Source organism: Camelus dromedarius, chromosome 10, assembly GCF_036321535.1.
Source record: "Camelus dromedarius isolate mCamDro1 chromosome 10, mCamDro1.pat, whole genome shotgun sequence".
NCBI lineage: Eukaryota > Metazoa > Chordata > Mammalia > Artiodactyla > Camelidae > Camelus > Camelus dromedarius.
In genome coordinates, this window is record NC_087445.1 from 75,921,529 (window position 1) to 75,941,183 (window position 19,655).

At 50.7% G+C, this 19,655-nt stretch overlaps 1 protein-coding gene across 5 annotated transcripts in view; it reads right to left on the minus strand.

Annotated features, from left to right (window-relative positions):
* CAMSAP1 (calmodulin regulated spectrin associated protein 1) overlaps window positions 1-19,655 on the minus strand; it is a 51,731-nt gene that overhangs the window by 22,602 nt on the left and 9,474 nt on the right. The window contains exons 3-7 of one of the 5 annotated variants that reach the window (XM_064490681.1): window positions 14,370-14,632; window positions 13,356-13,517; window positions 4,148-4,228; window positions 3,185-3,217; window positions 541-682 (exon numbers count right to left, since the gene is read on the minus strand). In XM_064490681.1, the coding sequence (XP_064346751.1) occupies window positions 541-682; window positions 3,185-3,217; window positions 4,148-4,228; window positions 13,356-13,517; window positions 14,370-14,632 (681 nt within the window). Of the gene's footprint in view, window positions 1-540; window positions 683-3,184; window positions 3,218-4,147; window positions 4,229-13,148; window positions 13,332-13,355; window positions 13,518-14,369; window positions 14,633-19,655 lie in introns of those variants that run through there. The other 4 variants (XM_064490682.1, XM_064490684.1, XM_031450801.2 and 1 more) reach the window with 4 other exon arrangements.

The window sequence follows — 19,655 nt, forward strand, 5'->3', positions numbered from 1 at the left end:
GGCCAGCAGTCGGGCCCTCTGTCTGCCTCGCGCCTCCCTCCTCAGACAGAAGGGCGCTCAGCAGAACCTACACCCGACTTCTGGCCCCGGCCCCCGGCAGGTGCCCGTCTGCCGCTCACGGCATCCTCGTGCTCTCCCCACCACCCAGTGTGAGCGCCCGGAGACGCACCGCGTGGTGAGGCCCCAGCACTGAGAGCAGAGGAGAGCTCAGGAGGGCAGACAGACGGGCTGGACTCTGCACTCCTGCCATCCCCAAACCACACTCCAGATGTTTCCAATCAGCTGGAGCAGGCTGACAAAATCTTAACCATGCTGAGACTTAGGTAAAGTCACAAATGTTTAACACACTACCCAAACACTTCAAGGTCCGATTTCCCCACCAGATAGGATGCAGGCTGAGTACAGCACCTCATCCTCAGACCTGCTCCTCTGTACGCGACCACGGTGGTGCTGAGGACTCGCTGTGTCCGTCCCCGATGCCTTAGTGCTTGGGTCGCTGAGCAGCCTCAGGTCTGCTCAAGAGGAGCGCCCTCCACTCACCATCCAGCTTCATCTGCTCTGGGCAGTAGTAGTGGACCACGGCCAGTAGGGCGGCCCCATCACTGCCATCCCTCAGCAGGTCCTCCAACAACGGGAAGTAGGGCGGCTGCCTGGCGGACAGGTGCTCTCGGCGATAGCGCACCTGCAGTTGAGAAAAGGAAAACGGTCTCTACGTGCGATGCGCCTCGCCGCTGCCTCCATTACAGGCGGACCGCTAAACATGGAGCTGACCACGCGGCTGGACAACGTTCAGAACAACGGCACCCACGTGGGAAAAACCCAAGGTGTCCGGATTACACAGTCCACCTGGAACACACATGTCAAGATCCAGGGAACGGGCTTCAAGGCCACACTGGGCGACAGCATTTAGCTGCTCGTGACACCAGGGCCGTCTCTCTCAAGTGCTGTGGCACAGCCTGGGGAGGCGGCAGGGTGACTGTCTACACTACCAAAGGCTGGAATTCTATAAACAGACGAGAAACGATTAAATGGTGAACATCCTCATGCCTGGAAGACCCCCGTTACTGTTCCTTTGCTCAGAATTGTCAGCATTAAGCTTGGCCGTTATGAAAGACACAAAACAGCATTAACATACAGTTTGAGAAGGTTCCCAAACCAGGTGAGGCAAAATGCCATCTAGCACGTCAACCAGGCCTTCAACAACTGCATGGAAGCACCAGGAGCCTGAACACGGGCAAAGTGCGACATAAAATAAGCATCTTTTCCAGGTTTCTGTGCTTCTGCCTTTCCAGGAAGCCCCAGGCATGGTGCTCTGAGCCTCCTGGGCCCCCAGCGCCACCCCATAACCAGGTCTCGCTCAGCAGTGCGGACCCACGGCGTCTGCCCCACGTCCGCAGCACAGGTGAGTGCAGCATCGCCTGCAGCCGCGTGTCACCCCAGGGGAGAATACCTGCCGTCCCCCTAGGCTGGACCTCCACAGGCCGTGGGAGGGTTCACGCAAAGGGACTCCCTCCGCGCGTGGAGGAGTTCAAGTCGCCCGCAGCACAGACAGCGCTGGCGTCTGGGTGCTGCACCTTCCCCCTCTGTTATGACTAGGAGTGCAGCTCATTCCCTACCACTTAATCGGTCCCGGTGGAGACCTGACTTGTCTCTGGGCCCGCACCGCCCGGCCAGGCCCCCGGCCCCAGCATGCAGGCACGAGGCATGCGCCAGGCCGGGCCCACACACAGCAGGCCGGATGAGCACAGCATGCGGTGAAGCAATGGATGGTGCACGGCAGGTGAGGACAGCGCTGGGCGGCGGGGCGCGGCTGGCAGGGCCCCAAAGGCAGCCCTGCCCGAGCCGGCCTGGCTGGACACTCACACTCGCCCCGCCGTGCGGTCGGACAGCCACAGTGACAAACAACCACGAGGAAGCGCGAAGGGTCTCTGCTCTCAGGCGCACTTTCTGGTCTCTGCAAAGCTCTCACCCGAAACCCTGGTCCCTGCAGACCCCTGCGTTTCTGACCACATCCTCACTAAACCTCGTAACTGTCTTAATGGTTCGCTCTCTGGCCTTCAGGATTCTCGAAGTTAAAAGATACGCAGTGGGGAGGGTGTAGCTCAGTGGTAGAGCACATGTCTAGCATGTACGAGGTCCTGGGTTCAATCCCCAGTATCTCTATTTAAAAAAAGATACGTAAATATCATAAAAACGCTTCCCCCCTCTGGGTGACTCCAGAAGCCAGAGATCAGAACATCACTGCTCAGGGGGTCCCGTTCACGGTCTATATCCACGGCCTCTGCTTTATGAGAGAATTCTAAGGGTAATTTGATCCAAATAACTAAACTTAAGGAAGAGGCAATTAAAGGAGTTTGCAAAGAGACTTGTTTTCCAAAACTTCATTTTACAATGCACCACTTGGAGCACCAAGAAGTTTGCCATGGGAACAGCATAACAACCGGTTCCACTTTCGGGACAGGTCGCTGAGTGGAGCTTGGGGAGAACTGCAGAACCAAATCACTACTTTTCAACTTTCTTTCTAGGGGAAAACTCACATTTAACATTAGCGTGGATTCCAGAAATCGGGCCCCCACGCTGACCTACCTCAGACCCTCGCCACCCCACGCAGGCAGGCACAGAGCAGCTCCGAAACCCGGGGGAAGGTCCGGGAGAGAGAAGTCTGTCTCTGCCACCCACGAGCACCCTCCCCAAGGGTCAGGGCAGCATCCTGGTCACTGGATGACCCATCTTACAGTCACTAAGGGACACCAGGTTAAACAGCACCGTCAGGGATGGTGACATCAGTAAGAACTAATTATGAAGAATAATTCGGGAAATCAGGTGATCTGTGGCTCCTTCTGGGCTCCATTAGCAAGGAGAACGGATCCCGTCATTGATGTTTAAGTTCATCACATAAAAAAGTAACTAAGTGTCTGTAAGAAGAGACAAACTATCTATAAAATTACCTAAGAAATCAGGCAAAACCAAACTCTGTGTTGGCTGTAAAAAGCAAGAGAGAACTCCAAAGTGCCAAATTACAGTCTATTCAGCCCAGAGTCAGGTCACCACTGCACCGCAGGGAGCGCGCACCACCACCAAGGACATATGAACAGAGAAACAGTCGCGAGCAATTGTTAATGGAAGCGAGTGATTGCGACAGGACGGCTGTCTGGACGGCAGCTGGTGCGCAGAGTTCACTTACAGGCACTAACTTCCAGTACCACTTGGAAGGAGACTGCTCGGGCAGCAAGGGAAGGAAGGCAGGAGAGGAGGTCAGCAGGGCAGGCCCACGTGTGGAAGGACGTGACACACACTTTCTCACAGTGCTGACGGGGGAGGAGGGATGTCCTGAGAAGTGAGGCCTGTCCCATGCACGTGACCCGGGACATCCTGTACCGTCAGGTGCCTCAAGTGGAAGGTCACAGGCACCTCTACAACACTAGCCTCTGAAGGAGCAAAGAACACTCCAGAGACTGGCCAGGCAGGGCACCAAAAGGGACAGGAGCCAACTGCCACTCAGAGAGGGGCTCAGCGAGCCATCTGTGCCCAACCAACGAGTAGGGAGGCTAACAAAAGCATGGCCCGGGGTCAGGTGCCCACAGACGGCATCCCCAGAGTCTAGGGCAAGAGAGGGCGGCTAGGGGACACTCGCTGACGCCGCAGCCCAGGGACTGCAGATGAGTCCGGGCCACGCACTGCATGCATTTGAGGAACATGGATTCAGTCACAGATGTGCTTGACAGAAAAATTGGGAAGAATGGGACAGAAGTGCATCATTTCACTGGACAGGTGACATTTATCCGCCTGAATCCCACGCTGGACTTGACAAATGAGGGGCAGAGGGGACTCCGGCTCCAGGCAACCACGCCTCCTCTGCTGGCTCCTCGAGGCTAAACCCCGGTGACCCTTACATCCCTTACCCTTGAGCTTCAGATACCTCCCACCTCTCCCTCACCCTCCCAAGTTCAACACCAGGCCACCCCTGTCTGGGAAAAAGCAGGGCAGGCGGAGGCGCCCTCGCCACCAGGACAGGGGTCCAGGGCACTCGCTCCCGGCCTGGTGAGTAAAAACAAAGAACACGCAGGGAGCACATACGGATACAACTCTTCAAGACAGGGAGTAACATTAACTCAGTGGTTCCAGAAAAGTTAAGTTTACCCTTTACCTTTTGATGAGCTGGACTTTCCAGTAACTGCTGTTTTAACTTAACTTCTTTCTCTGTTATCTCTCTCATTTTAAGATTTACCTAAAGTAGAAGAAATCAAATGCATTAAAAAGACAATTGAAGTTGACCTCTGACACTGGAACGCACATCTTTCCTTCACCACCCAGAGCCCAGCTCGCCTGTCTGACTCTGACCCTCAGACGCAGCTGACCCTCAGACGCAGGTGATAACTTGGGACAGTTACACACACGCAGAGACACGCAGATTCCCCGTGAGCAGCAACTCCACGTGGAGCACAAAGCTGGCTCGGCCCACGACTCTGGGAATGCCTCTATACCTCCAAACGCCAGTGTGACGCTTCCCACCCCAGGATGGGACCGACGGCCTCGTCCCTGATGTCCCCGGTGCGCGAGCAGCACCAGTCCTCCAGTACCACTTCAAATGCTGCCGATGGCATAGCCTGGGGCTCCCCACTGCTGCCCAGCAGATGCTCGCAACTGCCTGACCAAGACGACACTCATGACCTTCCACACGCACCCGGGGGGCAATCCCTACAGCTCAGGAAGGCCCTTTTACAGAGCACACGCATGATGCTACAAAACCACGGTGAGGAGTGGGGCCAGGAAAAATACACGAAAGACTTTACTACAACAGAATATGAGACATCCAACGGTCTAGGATCAAGATTATTATAAAAGAATCCTTTCAACAATAAAAAGACAATCCAACTTTAAAATGGGCAAAGGCTATAAAACAGACACTTCTCCAAAAAAGATCTACAAATGGTCAGTGAGCACAGAGGCTCCCCAGCGTCACTGCCAGGAAAGTGTGAGCCCCACCACGACAAGCCGCCACCTCACACCGTCCACCACAGCTCGAGTCAGATTCTGCTGGTGGGGGTGCAGGCGGTGCAGCTGCTGTGGAGAACAGCCGGCCAGTTCTTCCCAAAGGCAAACAGTTTCTATGCAACCCGGCAATTCCACCCCCAGATAAATACGCCCCCAAATGAAAGTACATCCAGACAAAACCATGCACGTGCATGTTCACAGCGGTCTTCACAACAGCCAGAAAGCAGCTGGTGCACGTGCGTGCTCACAGCGGTCTTCACAACAGCCGGAGAGCAGCTGTTGCACGTGCATGTTCACAGCGGTCTTCACAACAGCCGGAAAGCAGCTGAGGAAGGAAGGGGTCAGCAAGGCTGGGGCATCTCTACAGGAAGTATTACTCAACCCCAAGAAGGAATGCGGCACTGGTAAACGCTACCCCGTGGATGGCAGGTGAGAACAGTCAGACACAGAAGAGCACGCGCTGCAGCTTTCGTCTACAGCCACGTCTGAGGATCCAGAGACAGAGCGCGACCCGTGGCTGGCAGGGGCGGGGCAACAGGGACCAGCATCTCTTCCGGGTGTGATAAATTCATTTGGTGGTGATAGCAGCACAACTGGTGAATACATTAAAAACCACCACACTGTACACTTTAAAATAGTGAATTTCACAGCACATGAATTATATCTCAACTTCTAAAAAAAGTTAATTGACAGTGGTTTCAAATTCCACATTCTGGTTAACCTTCAAGAAATTACCACTTGTCAAGTTTTAGCGTAGAATCAAAAAAAGATGTACGTGTAATGGAAATAAAAGCAAAAATAAACAAATGGGATCTAATTAAACTTAAAAGCTTCTGCACAGCTAAGGATGCCACCAACAAAACAAAAAGACAACCTACAGAATAGGAGAAAATATTTGCAAATGATGCTACCGACAAGGAACTAACTTCCAAAATACACAAACAGCTCATACACCTTAGTATCAAAAAAATGAGCAACCCAATCAAAAAATGACCAGATCACCTAAATAGACATCTCTCCAACAAGCACATGAAAAGATGCTCAATATGACTAACTGTTAGAGAAATGCAAATCAGAACTACACTGAGATACCACCTCACACCAGGCAGAATGGCCGTCATTAAAAGTCCCCAAATGATAAATGCTGGAGAGGGTGTGGAGAAAGGGAACTTTCTACATTGTTGGTGGGAATATAAATTAGTGCAGCCACTATGGAGAACGGTATGGAGATTCCTCAAAAAACTAAAAACAGACTTACCACGTGATCCAGCAAACTTCCAGGCATATATCCAGAGAAAAATATAATTCAAAAAGACACATGCACCCCCAAGTTCACAGCAGCACTATTTACAACAGCCAAGGCATGGAAACAACCTAAATGTTCATCAACAGATGACTGCATAAAGATGTGTGTGTGTGTGTGTGTGTGTGTGTGTGTGTGTGTGTGTGTGTGTGTGTGTAATGGAATACTACTTAACTATAAAAAAGAATTAAATAATACCATTTGCAGCAACATGGATGGACCTGGAGATTATCATTCTAACTGAAGTAAGTCAGAAAGAGAAAGAAAAATACCACATGAGATCGCTTACATGTGGAATCTAAAAAAATGACACAAATAAACTTATCTACAAAACAGAAACAGACTCACAGACATAGAGAACAAACTCATGGTTACCAGAGGGTAAAGCGGGTAGGAAGGAATAAACTGGGAATTCAAAATTGCACCTCCTGGGGAGAGATGGAAGTGTTAGCTCTCTTGATTGTGGTGGTGGCTTCACGGGCGTGCACATCTGTCAGAATTCATCAAACTGTACATCTGAAATCTGTGTAGTCTACTGTACAGGAGCCCTACCACAATAAAGGAGTTAAAAAAAAAAAAAAGAAAAAGATGTACATAATTACCTGAAAAGACCATAAAAATATTCCCCCTCTTCAACTACATATCCTTGTGAAACCAGATTTTCCTCATGTGCTTCAATAGACATACTGTAACAGATGAGAGCAGAAGCAGCTAAGAGAGCCCAGCCACCTGCCAATAAGCCAGCATCACAAAGCGTGAAATATCACCACTTTTGTTTCAGAAGAGTGATTTTTCATTTAAAAAATTACTATATTGACATGCAACGAGTTTACTGTTACTTTTAGGTGGATTAACAAAAATTTTTAGATTTTCCCGTTTTTGATTTCTAATCTGGTAAATACTGATAGATTTTTAAAAAGTCTTTGAGGTCCACAGTATGTAATAGTGTAAACAGGCTCTGAAACCAGGAAGCTTTGAGAACTCTATCTGCGCAAAGGAACAAGGAGCAACAAGGGCGGAAAACGTGGGAAAACATTATTCTCCATTTTTAATCACCTTGAAAGATCAGGGGCTACTGACGGCAACAATGACGTCTCTGGCTGCAGTGACGTGAAAGACGACAGCAGCACGAAGGCCAGACGGGAAAGGACACTTATGGTGCTACTCGTGAAAAGCTGTCACTGTGTTTGCAGGCAGACTATGAAAACCTAAAGATGCTTGCTGCAGATCCTAAAAGGGGCCCTAAACGATACTGGAGATAAAATGGAGCCTGAAAGGGGAAGAAAAGTAAAGACGAGAAGAACGGAAAGCAGACAAGATGTTAGGCCCAGACATCTCAATAACCACATTAAACACAATCAGTCTAAACACTCCAATGATGAGGCACAGGTTACCAGAGTGAATAAAAAGCAAAGCCATCCATATGGTATCCATGAGGAACTCTCTTTAAATAGAAAGACAACAGGAGGTTACACGTCAGAGGAGGGAGAGAGAAGCCACGCACACGCTCATCAGGAGAAGGCGGAGGCAAGGACGGACACCCGCAGTACAGACAGACATTGCACGACAACAAAAGGACAGAAAAACCCTGTACGTGTATAAATGCAGTAGCAGACGAAAAACACACAAAGCAAAAACTGACACAACCGGAAGGTGAAACAGACACAATTACCACTGGACATTTCAACTCTCCTCTCCGAGTAACAGACTGACGGGGCCCGAAGACTCCGGAGATGCAAACACCCCCACAGCCAAGCTGGACTGACTGACACTGACAAAGTACCCCGCCAACAACATCAGGACACACGAAACACCCCGCAAGACTGTGCGGTGGATGACACGTCTCAATAAATCTAGAAGGACTGAAATCACACAGAGTATGTTCTCTGACCACAACAGAATAGAAACCAGAGCACTGACAGATATCTCGAACCACCCCCAAAACATGAGGAAACTAAACTACAAGCTTCTAGATAACCCACTGATAACAACAAGAATCAACAAGTGAAACTGGAAATATTTTAAAAAGAATGATGAAAACCACAACATATAAAAAAGTGTACGGTGCAGCTAAAGCCCTACTTAAAGAGGAAGTAACAACTTTAAATGTTTAGAGTAGAATGAAGAAAGATGAAAAGAACTAACTTTGTACTTAAAACTACAAAGGAGGGCAAATTCAATTCAAAATAAATAGAAAAAAAGCAAGAGAAGAAATTATATTGAAAATAACAGAAGAAATCAATACAAACCAAAAGTAGGTTTTTCATAAGATTAATGAAGTTGATAAACCAGACCAACTAAGGGAAAGAAAAAAAGACAGAAACTACCAAGAACTGGAAGCAAGAGAGGCATCACTACAGATCATACATACATTTTTATAAATCAATATAGATAATAGAGAAATAAGAATATGCCAATAAATTTAATAATCTGAATGAAACTGACAAATTCATTAAAAGTCACAAGTTATCAAAGCTGACACAAAGTTAAACAGAAACCCTAAGTACTTTACATGTATACTAAAGAAATTAAATCCATAATTAAAATCTTCCCACCAAGAAAACACCAGGCCCAGAAGACTTCACCAGTGATTCCGTCAAAGATACAAGGACAAAATAATACTTATACAAAAACTGTTTCACAAAATAAAGGAGAAAATACTTCCCAAGTCATTTTTTGACACCAGCGTTTATCCTGACACGAAAACAATTAAAAAAAAAAATTACAAGAACACACACTTAACAAAGCGCTGGATCCCTATGTATGTAAATGTGTGTGTGTACGAATGAAAAGTCCTGAAACTCATTAGACAAACAACTTCATTAAAAATTGAGCAAAATATCTGAACAAACACCTAAAAAAATACACAAAAACATCTTCAGTCATTAGGGAACTGCAAACTAAAATCCCGAGATACCTCTGCACACCCACGCAGCTGGCTAAAATAGAAAGACTGACTACACCCAGTGTCGACAGAACGTGCAACCACTGGGATTCTGTCTTGCTAGTGGGAGTTTAAAATGGCTCACTTTGGAAAATACTTTGGCAGTTTCATCTAAAGTTAAATATATACTTATCATGTGACCCGGCAATTCCACTCCTAAGTGTTTACTCCAAGAAATGAAAATATATCTGCACATAAAGACTTGTGCACAAAGGTTCCCAGCTTTGTCCATAATAGGCAAAAACTAGAAACAACACAAGAGTCCATGAGCAGGTAAACGGATAAACAAACTGCAGTGCATCTGTCCAGCGGGATCCTACCGAGTAGCAAAGAACAGAACTACTGGTGGGTGTGATGACGGGATCAGTTTCAAAAACGTTCTGTCCAAAGAAAGACACAAAACAAGTACATACCACATGATTCCATTTTTACAGAACCTAGGAGAGGCAAAACGAATCTCTAGTGAAGAAAGCAGATCAGCAGGTATCTGGGCCTCGTGGGGGACTAACAGCAAAGGAGCAAAAGGCAACATGTTTAGGGTGATGGAAGTGTTACCCTGATGGTGAATGTTGAACAGATGGAGCCGCCTGCCAAAACTCCAGGAACTGGGTCCTTTTACTGCATGTAAATCATGTATCAATAAACCTGGGCATTTTGTAAGAGGCTCAAGCTACTGGCCAGGCACCAACGAAAAATAAGAAGAGCCACAGCAAGAGGGTTCATGGTAAAACTCCAGACCTGGGACAAAGAGGGGACCAATCCAGTCACACACAGAGCAGGAAATCCAGAGGACAGCCGGGCGGTGCTCCACCCCCAGGGAGAGATTTTGCCCCCAGGGTACCCACCCGATTATCCAGGGAGGGGAGAGGCTTGCTCAGAACCACATCTGGGAAGTGTAAGCTGTGGGCGAGGAGGGGAGCAGGGACGGTCCCCACATAGGCACAGCTGGGAGGCAGCAGGGCTGGCCTGGCGGAAAGCGAGGCGGTCTCTAAACGGTGATGAAGGCAAGTCCCAGACGACGGGCAGGAGACCCAAGCAGCAACCAGCTAGCCTGCGGCAGGATGGTCTCCAAACTGATGCCACAGGGAAAGGGACACTCCCAGAGGCCGCCTCACAGGCCACCCTGTGATTCCAGAGATGCTGATGGGACGAGAGCACCTGGACGCAGAGTCAACCAGAGAAGGAAGTGACCCCACAGGGAGGCCCCACAGGACGGGTGAGGGACACGCCACCGGCTCCCAGTGTGCTCACACAGCAGCAATCCTGGGGACACGGAACCTACGAGCAGAGCGGCAAAGAGACTTCAGATCTTACTACACATCAAAGGACGACGCTGAAAGGAAAACTCATCAAGGTCAGGCCTCTCCAGGGCCCAAACCTTGCTAAATTTAGGTGCAGCAATTTTCAGGAGAGAAAAGCCACTGGGGGAAGATGGGAAAGCTCCCAGGCCCGGCTCAGGGCTTCTCAGCCATCAGAGCCCCGTGGAGTGCAGAGCAGGTGGGAAAGGTCCGGGGAGCTCAGACGACACCACAGTTGAGGGAAGGTGCACTGAGTAGAGACCTCCATGCGCAGACCGCAGGGGCGCATCTCACCTGTACCTGAGCCTCTGCCCGAGAGGAGCCAGGAAGGCAGTGACTGCGGGAACCCCCATCCCCACAGGACCTGAGAATCTGGCTCAGAGAACCTGCCGGACAGCAGGGTGCAGGCGGGCCCCCATCAGAGACTCCACCCTGGGGACAACCTACTAACGCAAGACGCTGAAACGCATGTGGGAATGCTAAAGGAAGAGCAGAATGTGGAACGTGTGGGACACAAATGAAAAAACTGGGCAAGGGCAAAAAGGTCACGAAAAACCGAGGCATGTATTAACCCGGGGAAACGTGGCGTGGCCAGGAGGCTGCTGGGCCATCGCCACAACGCTGGGTCAGACCGCAGCTCAGAGGAGGGCAGGCCAGGTGGCCACGCAGAACAGGGGCCCCAGGGGCCGCCCGTGAGCTACAGCTGTCACAGTCACAGCCGGCAGTGGGGAGGCAGCGTCTAGCGTAGACAGAGCCAGAGCTGGGGGGACAGTGCCGGGGGACAGCCGGATGCAGTGAGGGGACAGTGGAGCTGTGGCACTGATACGCAGCCACGTCCACAGGCAGGGGGGCGCCGAGCACCTGGGGAAGCACCCGCCAGCACAGGGCAAACAGGCAACTCCCCGCAGATGTGGGAAACCCCTCAGGGAAAAGGAACACCCCGTCCCCGCAAAGAAACACGGCCACGGGGAACAAGCCGCAACCTCCCAAAGGGAGAGATAAGCACTCAAACATACACTCTCTTCTTTAAACTTCAACTTCACCAGTGAATGAAGAAACAAAAGATGCTGTTTTTCACCTTTCAAATTGGCAAGTATTTTTTAATAACATCCAATATACAAGAAAACATGGGGAAAAAACACCAACTAGACTAACAGTACGAGAAAATGGTACAATCCTTATGGTCAGAAACGTGGCAAAACTAATCAAAAGCCTTTAAAAAATGAACCTCAGTTTCTTCACAAGCACTGCTCACCAGGAACGCGTGGAGGGAAATCCTCGTGACGCACGGGAACCGGCTGCTCGAGGCAGGAGGCCACTCAGCCCCCGCGCCGCGCTCCCCGCATCTCGTCACGCAAACCTTGGCTCGCGGTCAAACGTCTGGGAACACCTCAACCCTGCCTTTCAGTCTAAGCATCACACCCAAATGAGCACAAACCATGAGAACTGACATCAAAACATGACATTTACAGGTGGTCAGGTTGTAGAATTTCCAGTGTGTTCTGTTTGCTCATCTGTGTTTTCTAAATTTTCTATAATAACTATATCATTTATTTGATAAGGGGGGAAATCAATAAAAGCTGTTAGAGAAAAAGATAAAGAAAATGTGAACTTTCAGCCACAGGAAGGAAACTCATGCTAGGATTACACAACTCTCACCCAACGGCCAGTCTCCCAGGGAAGCGTGCACCACTCCCTCCCAAGCATCGTCTCCCGGCCAAGTTCGCACGGGGTGCTTTCCACGGCACTACCATGTGAAGCCAGGGGACGAGAAAGACGAGGTGCCCACCACCAAGAGGCGACCTCATGGGCACTGGCCAGCTCACCAGTCCAAACCAGGACCCAGAGGCTCCGCAGTGAGTCCTAGAAAAGCCCTTTGCCTCCCTGCAGGAGCAAGGACTGGAGGTGGTCTGCACACCCACTTGATGTCCCAAAGCCGTACCCAGGGGGGAAACCAAGTCAGGGCAGGGCAACCGTCTGAGACAGACATCACAGCATGTGATGAAGGAGGCCCCTCAAGGGAGCAGCACACACTCTGCCTGGCTTTGCCATATTCTGCAACTAATCCCACCTCACCTCTTACAAAGCCCTGACGTGGTAAGGAATCCATGCAGGGCAGGAGGTACAGCGCAGTGGTAGAGAGCGTGCTTAGCACGTACAAGGTCCTGGGTTCAACACCCAGCAGTTTCACCAGAAGTAAATACAGAAATAAACCTAATTACACCCTCCTACAAAAAAAAAAAAAAGGAATATACGTACTAACTGTACGAGATCATTTTCAATTCTTGCATGCTAATACAGCTCTGCAAGGAGCTGCTCTATTCCTTTATTAACAAAGTGTCCCTCACTAAACACCTTTCTGCAAATTAGGAGGCTTAATAACCAAAAGGCTTTGCTAAGGAAATCTTACAACACCCACTATGAGAAATGAACATTCTTTATATACAATGTACAGAAGAGCCTGCTGTAAACTTCTAAACGTAAGGGGAGAACAGGCATTTAGGAAGACACTTTTCTCTTAATGATCAAAATGCCTTCCAAAACTGGGGTCCCCTTTAACGCACGCAGGCGCCTGGGGTGAAAATGGAGAACCACCAACACGCCTCACCTTTCAGACTCGCTCCTCCCTCTGCACATCCAGGAGGGTCACCTGTCTGCTGGAACTGCAGCGGACACGCTCCTGAGGCCTCTGCTGTGCCTGGTCTCAGCCGGACACTTGGGGACGGTGCTGCTCTCAGGGAAGAGGACCGGCCCCGAGGAGCACCGGCCGTCCAGGCTGCGGCTCCTGCTTGCGCTCCAGGCGGCCCACACTCACCTTGTTGATCCAGAACACCATGGCGTCCTCCAGGTCGTACGGAAGCTCTTTGGAGGCGCTGAACGTGGAGAAGCGCTTGACGCTGGCCACCACCTTCTCGATGCTGATCATCTCCACGGTGTAGGCCATCATGAGGGCGTCCACCATCGCCATGTGGGCGCTCTGGGGGCAGAGGCAGCAGGGAGTCGCCCAGCCCGCCTTCCCTCCCCACTTCCACGCAGACTTGCTCAGACTCCAACCTGAATGAACCCATTGTTTCTCCTCCTCTCCCCCAAAGGAGGCAGGCAGCCCCCCCACCCCCACCCCCACCGGCCCAGGGAGAGCACGCCGCCGGGAGAGACGCGCCAAGGCCCCACGACTAAACTCCCCAGCACCGAGTAACATCCTCTCAACCCACAACACGTTGTCCACAGAGGCCAAGAGTGAAACCACAGAACAAAAAGCGAGGATGGCCTGAGCCAGCGCGCTGTGGGACTTCAACCTGGAGTGGCCTGGAGCAGTCACACCAGCAGCACGGCTTTCAGAGAAAGAAGGGAAGGGAGACGCTCGGGGGAGGAAAGGCATATTTATTCCTTTATTTTGGCACAAAATGCCTACAAGATATACATGAAACAACCTAAGAGAACAGGCGTGACAATCACATATCACAACACCTGCAGAAGGCTGGCCTCCAAACAGACGCTCCTGGGAACACAACGCCACCTCGCTCTCACGGACGCCCAGTGAGGAAAGGCCGCGCGGAAGCCGCTGGGCCCCCTTTCCCCAAAGCACCCCGGCCCGTGCGACTAAGCCCCACGCAGGCGGCCCCGCACGGGCCCAAACCTCGCCGGCCGTCTTGCTGGACACTTGTGCTCACACCGTCCCAACCCCTGAAGTTTCGGGGCTGACTCTGCCTCACCCGAGCGGCCGAGCTGCAGAGGGACAGCTGACAAAGTGCAGGCTGAGGGGCCACCCGCAGTGGGACAGACCTGCCCCGCAAACCACACGACGCACAAGGCTGGAGGGGGCACTCACCATCTTAATGGGCGCATGGCTGAGGTCAGGGTCCGTCACAGGGGTGTCATCGCTCTCCATCACGTAAATCCCTTTCCGGGACAGGGCCTGGATGACGGACTGGTGTCCCTGCAGGGTGGCCGCCTGGTCCCCCTTCAGGATGAGGCTGCAGACACGGCGGTACAGCTCGCTGGACAGCAGGAGCTTGATGACGGGAGGTTTGATGTGCTCCTGCTCGTACTGGTCGACGTAGAACGGGTCCCTGAGGTCCTCGGGGATGTTATCTGCCCCGGGGAGAGATCACCAGTGAGGACCACGCAGAGGACAGGCGTGCCATTAACCACAAAGGCAATGGACGACGCAAAGACACCCAGCTACTCGGTAACCCTCGGCCTCTCTATCGGCGGAGGCAAGCGGGCTACTCACCCTACCTGGGGCCATGGGCCACGCACATCACTGAGCAACATCACCACCTCAACCCCCAGGGACAACTCTGCCGACACGGGAGAGTGAGAAGCAGGTGTGTGAGCCTGAGGGGCTCGTGGCTGAAGGGAAACCAGGACAAGTCAGGCTAGGACCACGCAGGGCCTGGTCGCGTCAAGTGCCAGCCCGGGGCAGGGAGCCAGGTGCGTCCTTTTTCTGATGTCAAATCAGAGGTGACTACGAGGCCAAGCACCATGTCTTAGAAGGGAGCACCAGGCCTGCCACCACCATGGTGCAGCCGGGACAGCGTCAATGAGTATTTACCTATCTTTGGGCCGAGTGGCACGGAACTACATGAGCCATGCCACCAAGCACCACCACAATCCTATCACATCAAGACTTTTGTCCTTACTTGATAAGGAGGAAACTGAAGCCCAGAGGAAGCAAGCGATGTGCCCAAGGTCAGGAGAGTCAGAAACCAACTATGAGCCCAGCGCAAGCCACAGGGTCTACGCCGCCTCCCACAGACGTACTCCAGCCGCACGTGCACAGCTGGGGACGCTCCCTCTCCAGGCGGCCACATGGTCTTCGCATCTGGTGTCCCTCGTGCTCGCTCTGCAAGTGGGACCGCTGTGCCCCAAAGTGGGGGGCGCTGGAGTCAAGCACAGACGCGCCTCGTTTCACCGCGCTTTGCAAATACTGTGTTTTTCACAAACTGGAGGTCTGTTTCGACCCCACGTGGAGCAGCCCTGTCGGCTCCATTTTTCCAACAGCATTTGCTCCCCTGTGTCCCTGTGTCACACTTTAGTAACTCTAGCAATTTTCGAACTTCTTCATTATTATTATATTTGTTACAGCGATCTGTGGTCAGTGATCTTTGATGTCACAACTGTAATTGTTTTGGCACCTTTCAGCAATAGAGTATTTTTTAATTAGGTGTGTGCACTGCTTTTCAGACACAACGCCACTGCATGTCTAACAGACTACAATCTAGGCTAAAGCACCCTCCACACGCCCTGGGAAACCAAAGCCTTCGTGCCACTCGCTTCACTGGGACACTTGCTCTACTGCGCAGCCCGGAACTGGTCAGGGAGGGTCCAGTAACAGAGTCCCCGTGCAGGGACCCCAGACCTCTCTGGCCATGGAGACAAGCACTCATAGAGGTCTTCTAGTTCTGGACCCCTACCCACACCAGGGTAGGAAGACAGAAGAGAAAGAAAACAGCTGACGGCTGTCCCCACCGGGCAGAGCCCACTGACTCCCTCCCCTACACCAGTGAGCACCAGCAATAAAACCACACCCCTGCACTGAGGGCAGGTGGGCGCCACGGGCTCTTTCCTCACCCCCTTGGCTGAGGCAGCCTCAGCTGCGGGACACACACAGGCTCAGCTTCCAGTCAAACAGCCAGGGACGGAGACCCCCAGGGGGCCCAGAGCCCTGGGGTGCGGCGATCAGAGAGAAGAGCGGGTAAACAAGGAATCCTAAATCTGTGTAGACCCCCCCTGGACAGCCCCAAGCGGCCCACGTGTGACACCGACTGGGATCAGCACAGCGACAGCACTGAGAACTGAACTCAGGTGGACAGACGGGAACGCGCCACGAAGGCTTGGGAGAGTCCAGCACTGAGCCGCGGCTGCAGAAGGCAGGCTGTCAGGGCCTGCAGTCTCAACCCAGCGGGGTGGCCTCCCTGGTTAAAAAGAAATCAACATTCTCTAGATTTTAACAGGACCCAGAGTCTCACACGTAAGAGTCAGAATGTCCAAGGCACAATCCAAATTTAGTCAACAAAGGAAACAAGGAGTAAAACCTACAACCACCGAGAAAGACAACCAACAGACCCCAACCCCGTGATGACCCCAAAGTCAAAATTATCTGATGAAGACGTCAGCAGTGTATACAGCCATGCTCTAAAAAGGAAGGGCAAACATGCCTGCAGTGAACAAAAAACGAACCCAGAGCTCTAAGCAACCCCAGGGAGAGAGGTCCCAGGCTGGAGGGAAACCAAAGAGGGGAGGAGAAGGGGGTCAGGCACTGCTGAGAAGGGCCTGCAGAAAGTCTCACGGTGCTGCCCGTGTCCCCCATGGGACCCCTCACCACCCAGAGGCAAAGAGCAGCAGCACTGGCGCAACACAGCCTGGTGGCAGGTACCATCAGGGCACCAGGCAACCCAGTGGGGGAGGGAAGGGGACCCACCAACCCTCAACACCCCCTCCTCCCATCACTTCCATTTCAAGGTGATCCCCAAGGACAGTACCTGGGGAGGGACAGACTCCCAGAGGGCAAGACGGCTGAGTGGGCAGGGGATAAATGACAATGGCCGGGCATGAACTCTGCTGCCAGGGTCTCCTCACCCTGAGGCAAGACCCGCCTCACTCACACCTCAAAGACTCCCCAGGCAGGCACTAACCCTAGGTCCCCTCCTAGACAAGGAACACCGCACCCAGCTAACAAGCATCCAGGGATCCCGACACAGGTGCACAGGAGCATAACCAGTGCAAAGGAGACGCAAATTGGAGACCTCACACCTGGCAAGACTAACGAGCAGACAGATGACCAAGGAAACAGAGCACGTATCTTTACAGACCTACGTGGAGAGGAGCCCCTCCAGCAGCAGGGGGACTGCAGAATTCAGGTCAACTGGCCAGCAAAGACAACCACGGAGGCCATACAGACGTAAGGAACATTCGAGAGGCTGGGACCAGCGAACTAGAAGGAGGGGGGTCACTTGGGCACCAAAGAACATCAAAGTAATAACTGACAAAATCCAAAGACAAAGGAAAAACTTTTAAAGCAGCCAGAAGGACCACACAGGGTGGCACCTGTGTCTCCAGCTCCTCTCCACAAGGTGCAAGTATAAACCCCAGAAATCACTCAAAGGAGAACCAAAGGAGAAGTCTGAAAGGTGGAAGAAGGCAAACCGGTTTGGGATCCCAGGACTGGAAGAGCACAGCAACAGGGTGCTTTACAACCTCCCACCCACCAGAAAGTGTCCCAGGTCTCGTGTTTTCTGAGCCCCTAGAAACAGAAGGCGAGCCAAGCAGGCTCATTCCTGACCCAGATGGACGAGGAGTCCCACCTACGACCCCAGGCCAGCCTGGCAGGACCAGCAGGGGACTGACAGGAAGCCCCACTAACAAACAGCCTAGACACCTACCTCAGCAAGCCCCCAGCCTGGAAGCTCCCTGTCCTGTGGGTGGAGAACCCCATCCACCCGGAGGCAGCACGCAATCCGACCCCAGGGAGATCCTCCTGCCTCCTAAAGCATCACCAGCAGGGACAGTGGGGGCCCCAGCGGCACCAGACACGCCAGGCACAACAAAATGGCACCACAAGGGCTCTCAACACTAGACTGTCATTGGAACCACATCCACAAGAGGAGGCCAGGATCTGCATGCTGAATCTAAACAGGGAGACTGCCTACTGCAATAAAAAATTTAAATAGTACCCAAAGTCTCCTAACATAACAGCCAAAATGACCAGAAAGCAATCGAAAATCACCCGTCATACCTGGAACCAAAAAAACCATGACTTTAATGAGAAAAGACAATCAACTGACACCAGCACCAAGATGAGTCAGATGTTGGAATTACCTGACAAAGGACTTTAAAACAAGTATCATAAAAATGACTCCACAAACAATTACATATTCTCTTGAAACAAATGAAAAATGAAAAAAAAAATTCAGTAAAGAAGATACAAAAAGAATGAAATATAGAACTAAAAAATGTAGAGCAACAAATTTTAAAAGTCACTGGATGGCCTCAATAGTAAAATGGAGACGACAGAGGACAGTATCAGTGAACTTGAGGACAGGTAAACAGAATTTACCCAATCTGAACAGCAGATGGAAGATATACTGAAAAAATATATCAGGGACCTGTGGGAGAATGACAAAAGAGCTAACATTTGTACGACTACAGTCCCTGGAAAAGAAAAAGTAAGTGGGGCTAAAACCGTATTTAAGGAAATAATGGTTGAAAGCTTCCCAAATATGGCAAAAGATATAAAACCACAGACTTCAAGAAACTGAGTGAACCCCAAAAGGACAAATCCAAAGAAATCCATGCTAAGACACATCATGATCAAGCTTCTGAACACTAAAGACAAAGAAAACGTTTTGGAGCAGCCAGAGAGAAACAACACTTCAGGGATAACGGAGCACGAACTTGACTGACGGTGAACTTCTCACCTGAGCCAGGGAGGCCAGAGGGAAGCAGCACCCATTTCTCAAGGGCTTGAGGAAGAGAACTACCAACCAGATTCCATACCTGGTGAGACTATCCTTAGGAATGAAGGAGAAATAAAGACTTTCTCAGGCAAAAGAAAACTGAAAACTAAAAAGAAAAAAATAGTCTCTGGCAAATCTTAGAAGGATGGCTAAAGAAAATTCTCCAAAAAGAAAGACAATGGTATTAAAAAAAAAAAAAAAAAAAAAAAGGAATCCTGGAGCATCAGGAAAAAATAACGTAAAGAAATGGGTAATGTATGTAAATATATATAAATAGACAAAAGACTATCCTTCTCCTCATGAGTTTTCTAAATTATATCTGATGACAAAACCTGCAACACCTTGAGTTAACTCAAGTAGTACTTAAAAGCAGGGAGAGCAAAGAGACCTAAATGGAAAAACAGTCTTCACACCTCACTCAAAATAGTAAAACAATACCTGTCAAGTGTTTTAAGTCACATGTATATATCATAATACCCAGAGCAACCACTAAGATAACATACAAAGAAACATACCCAAAATGATACAAATAAATCACAGACGGAATCCTAAAAAATAGTCAAGTAATCCACAGGAAGGCAAAAAAAAAAAAAAAAAAAAAAGAAGGTAACAAGAAACAGAGAAAACAAAAACAAGTAATAAAATGTCAAGCATAA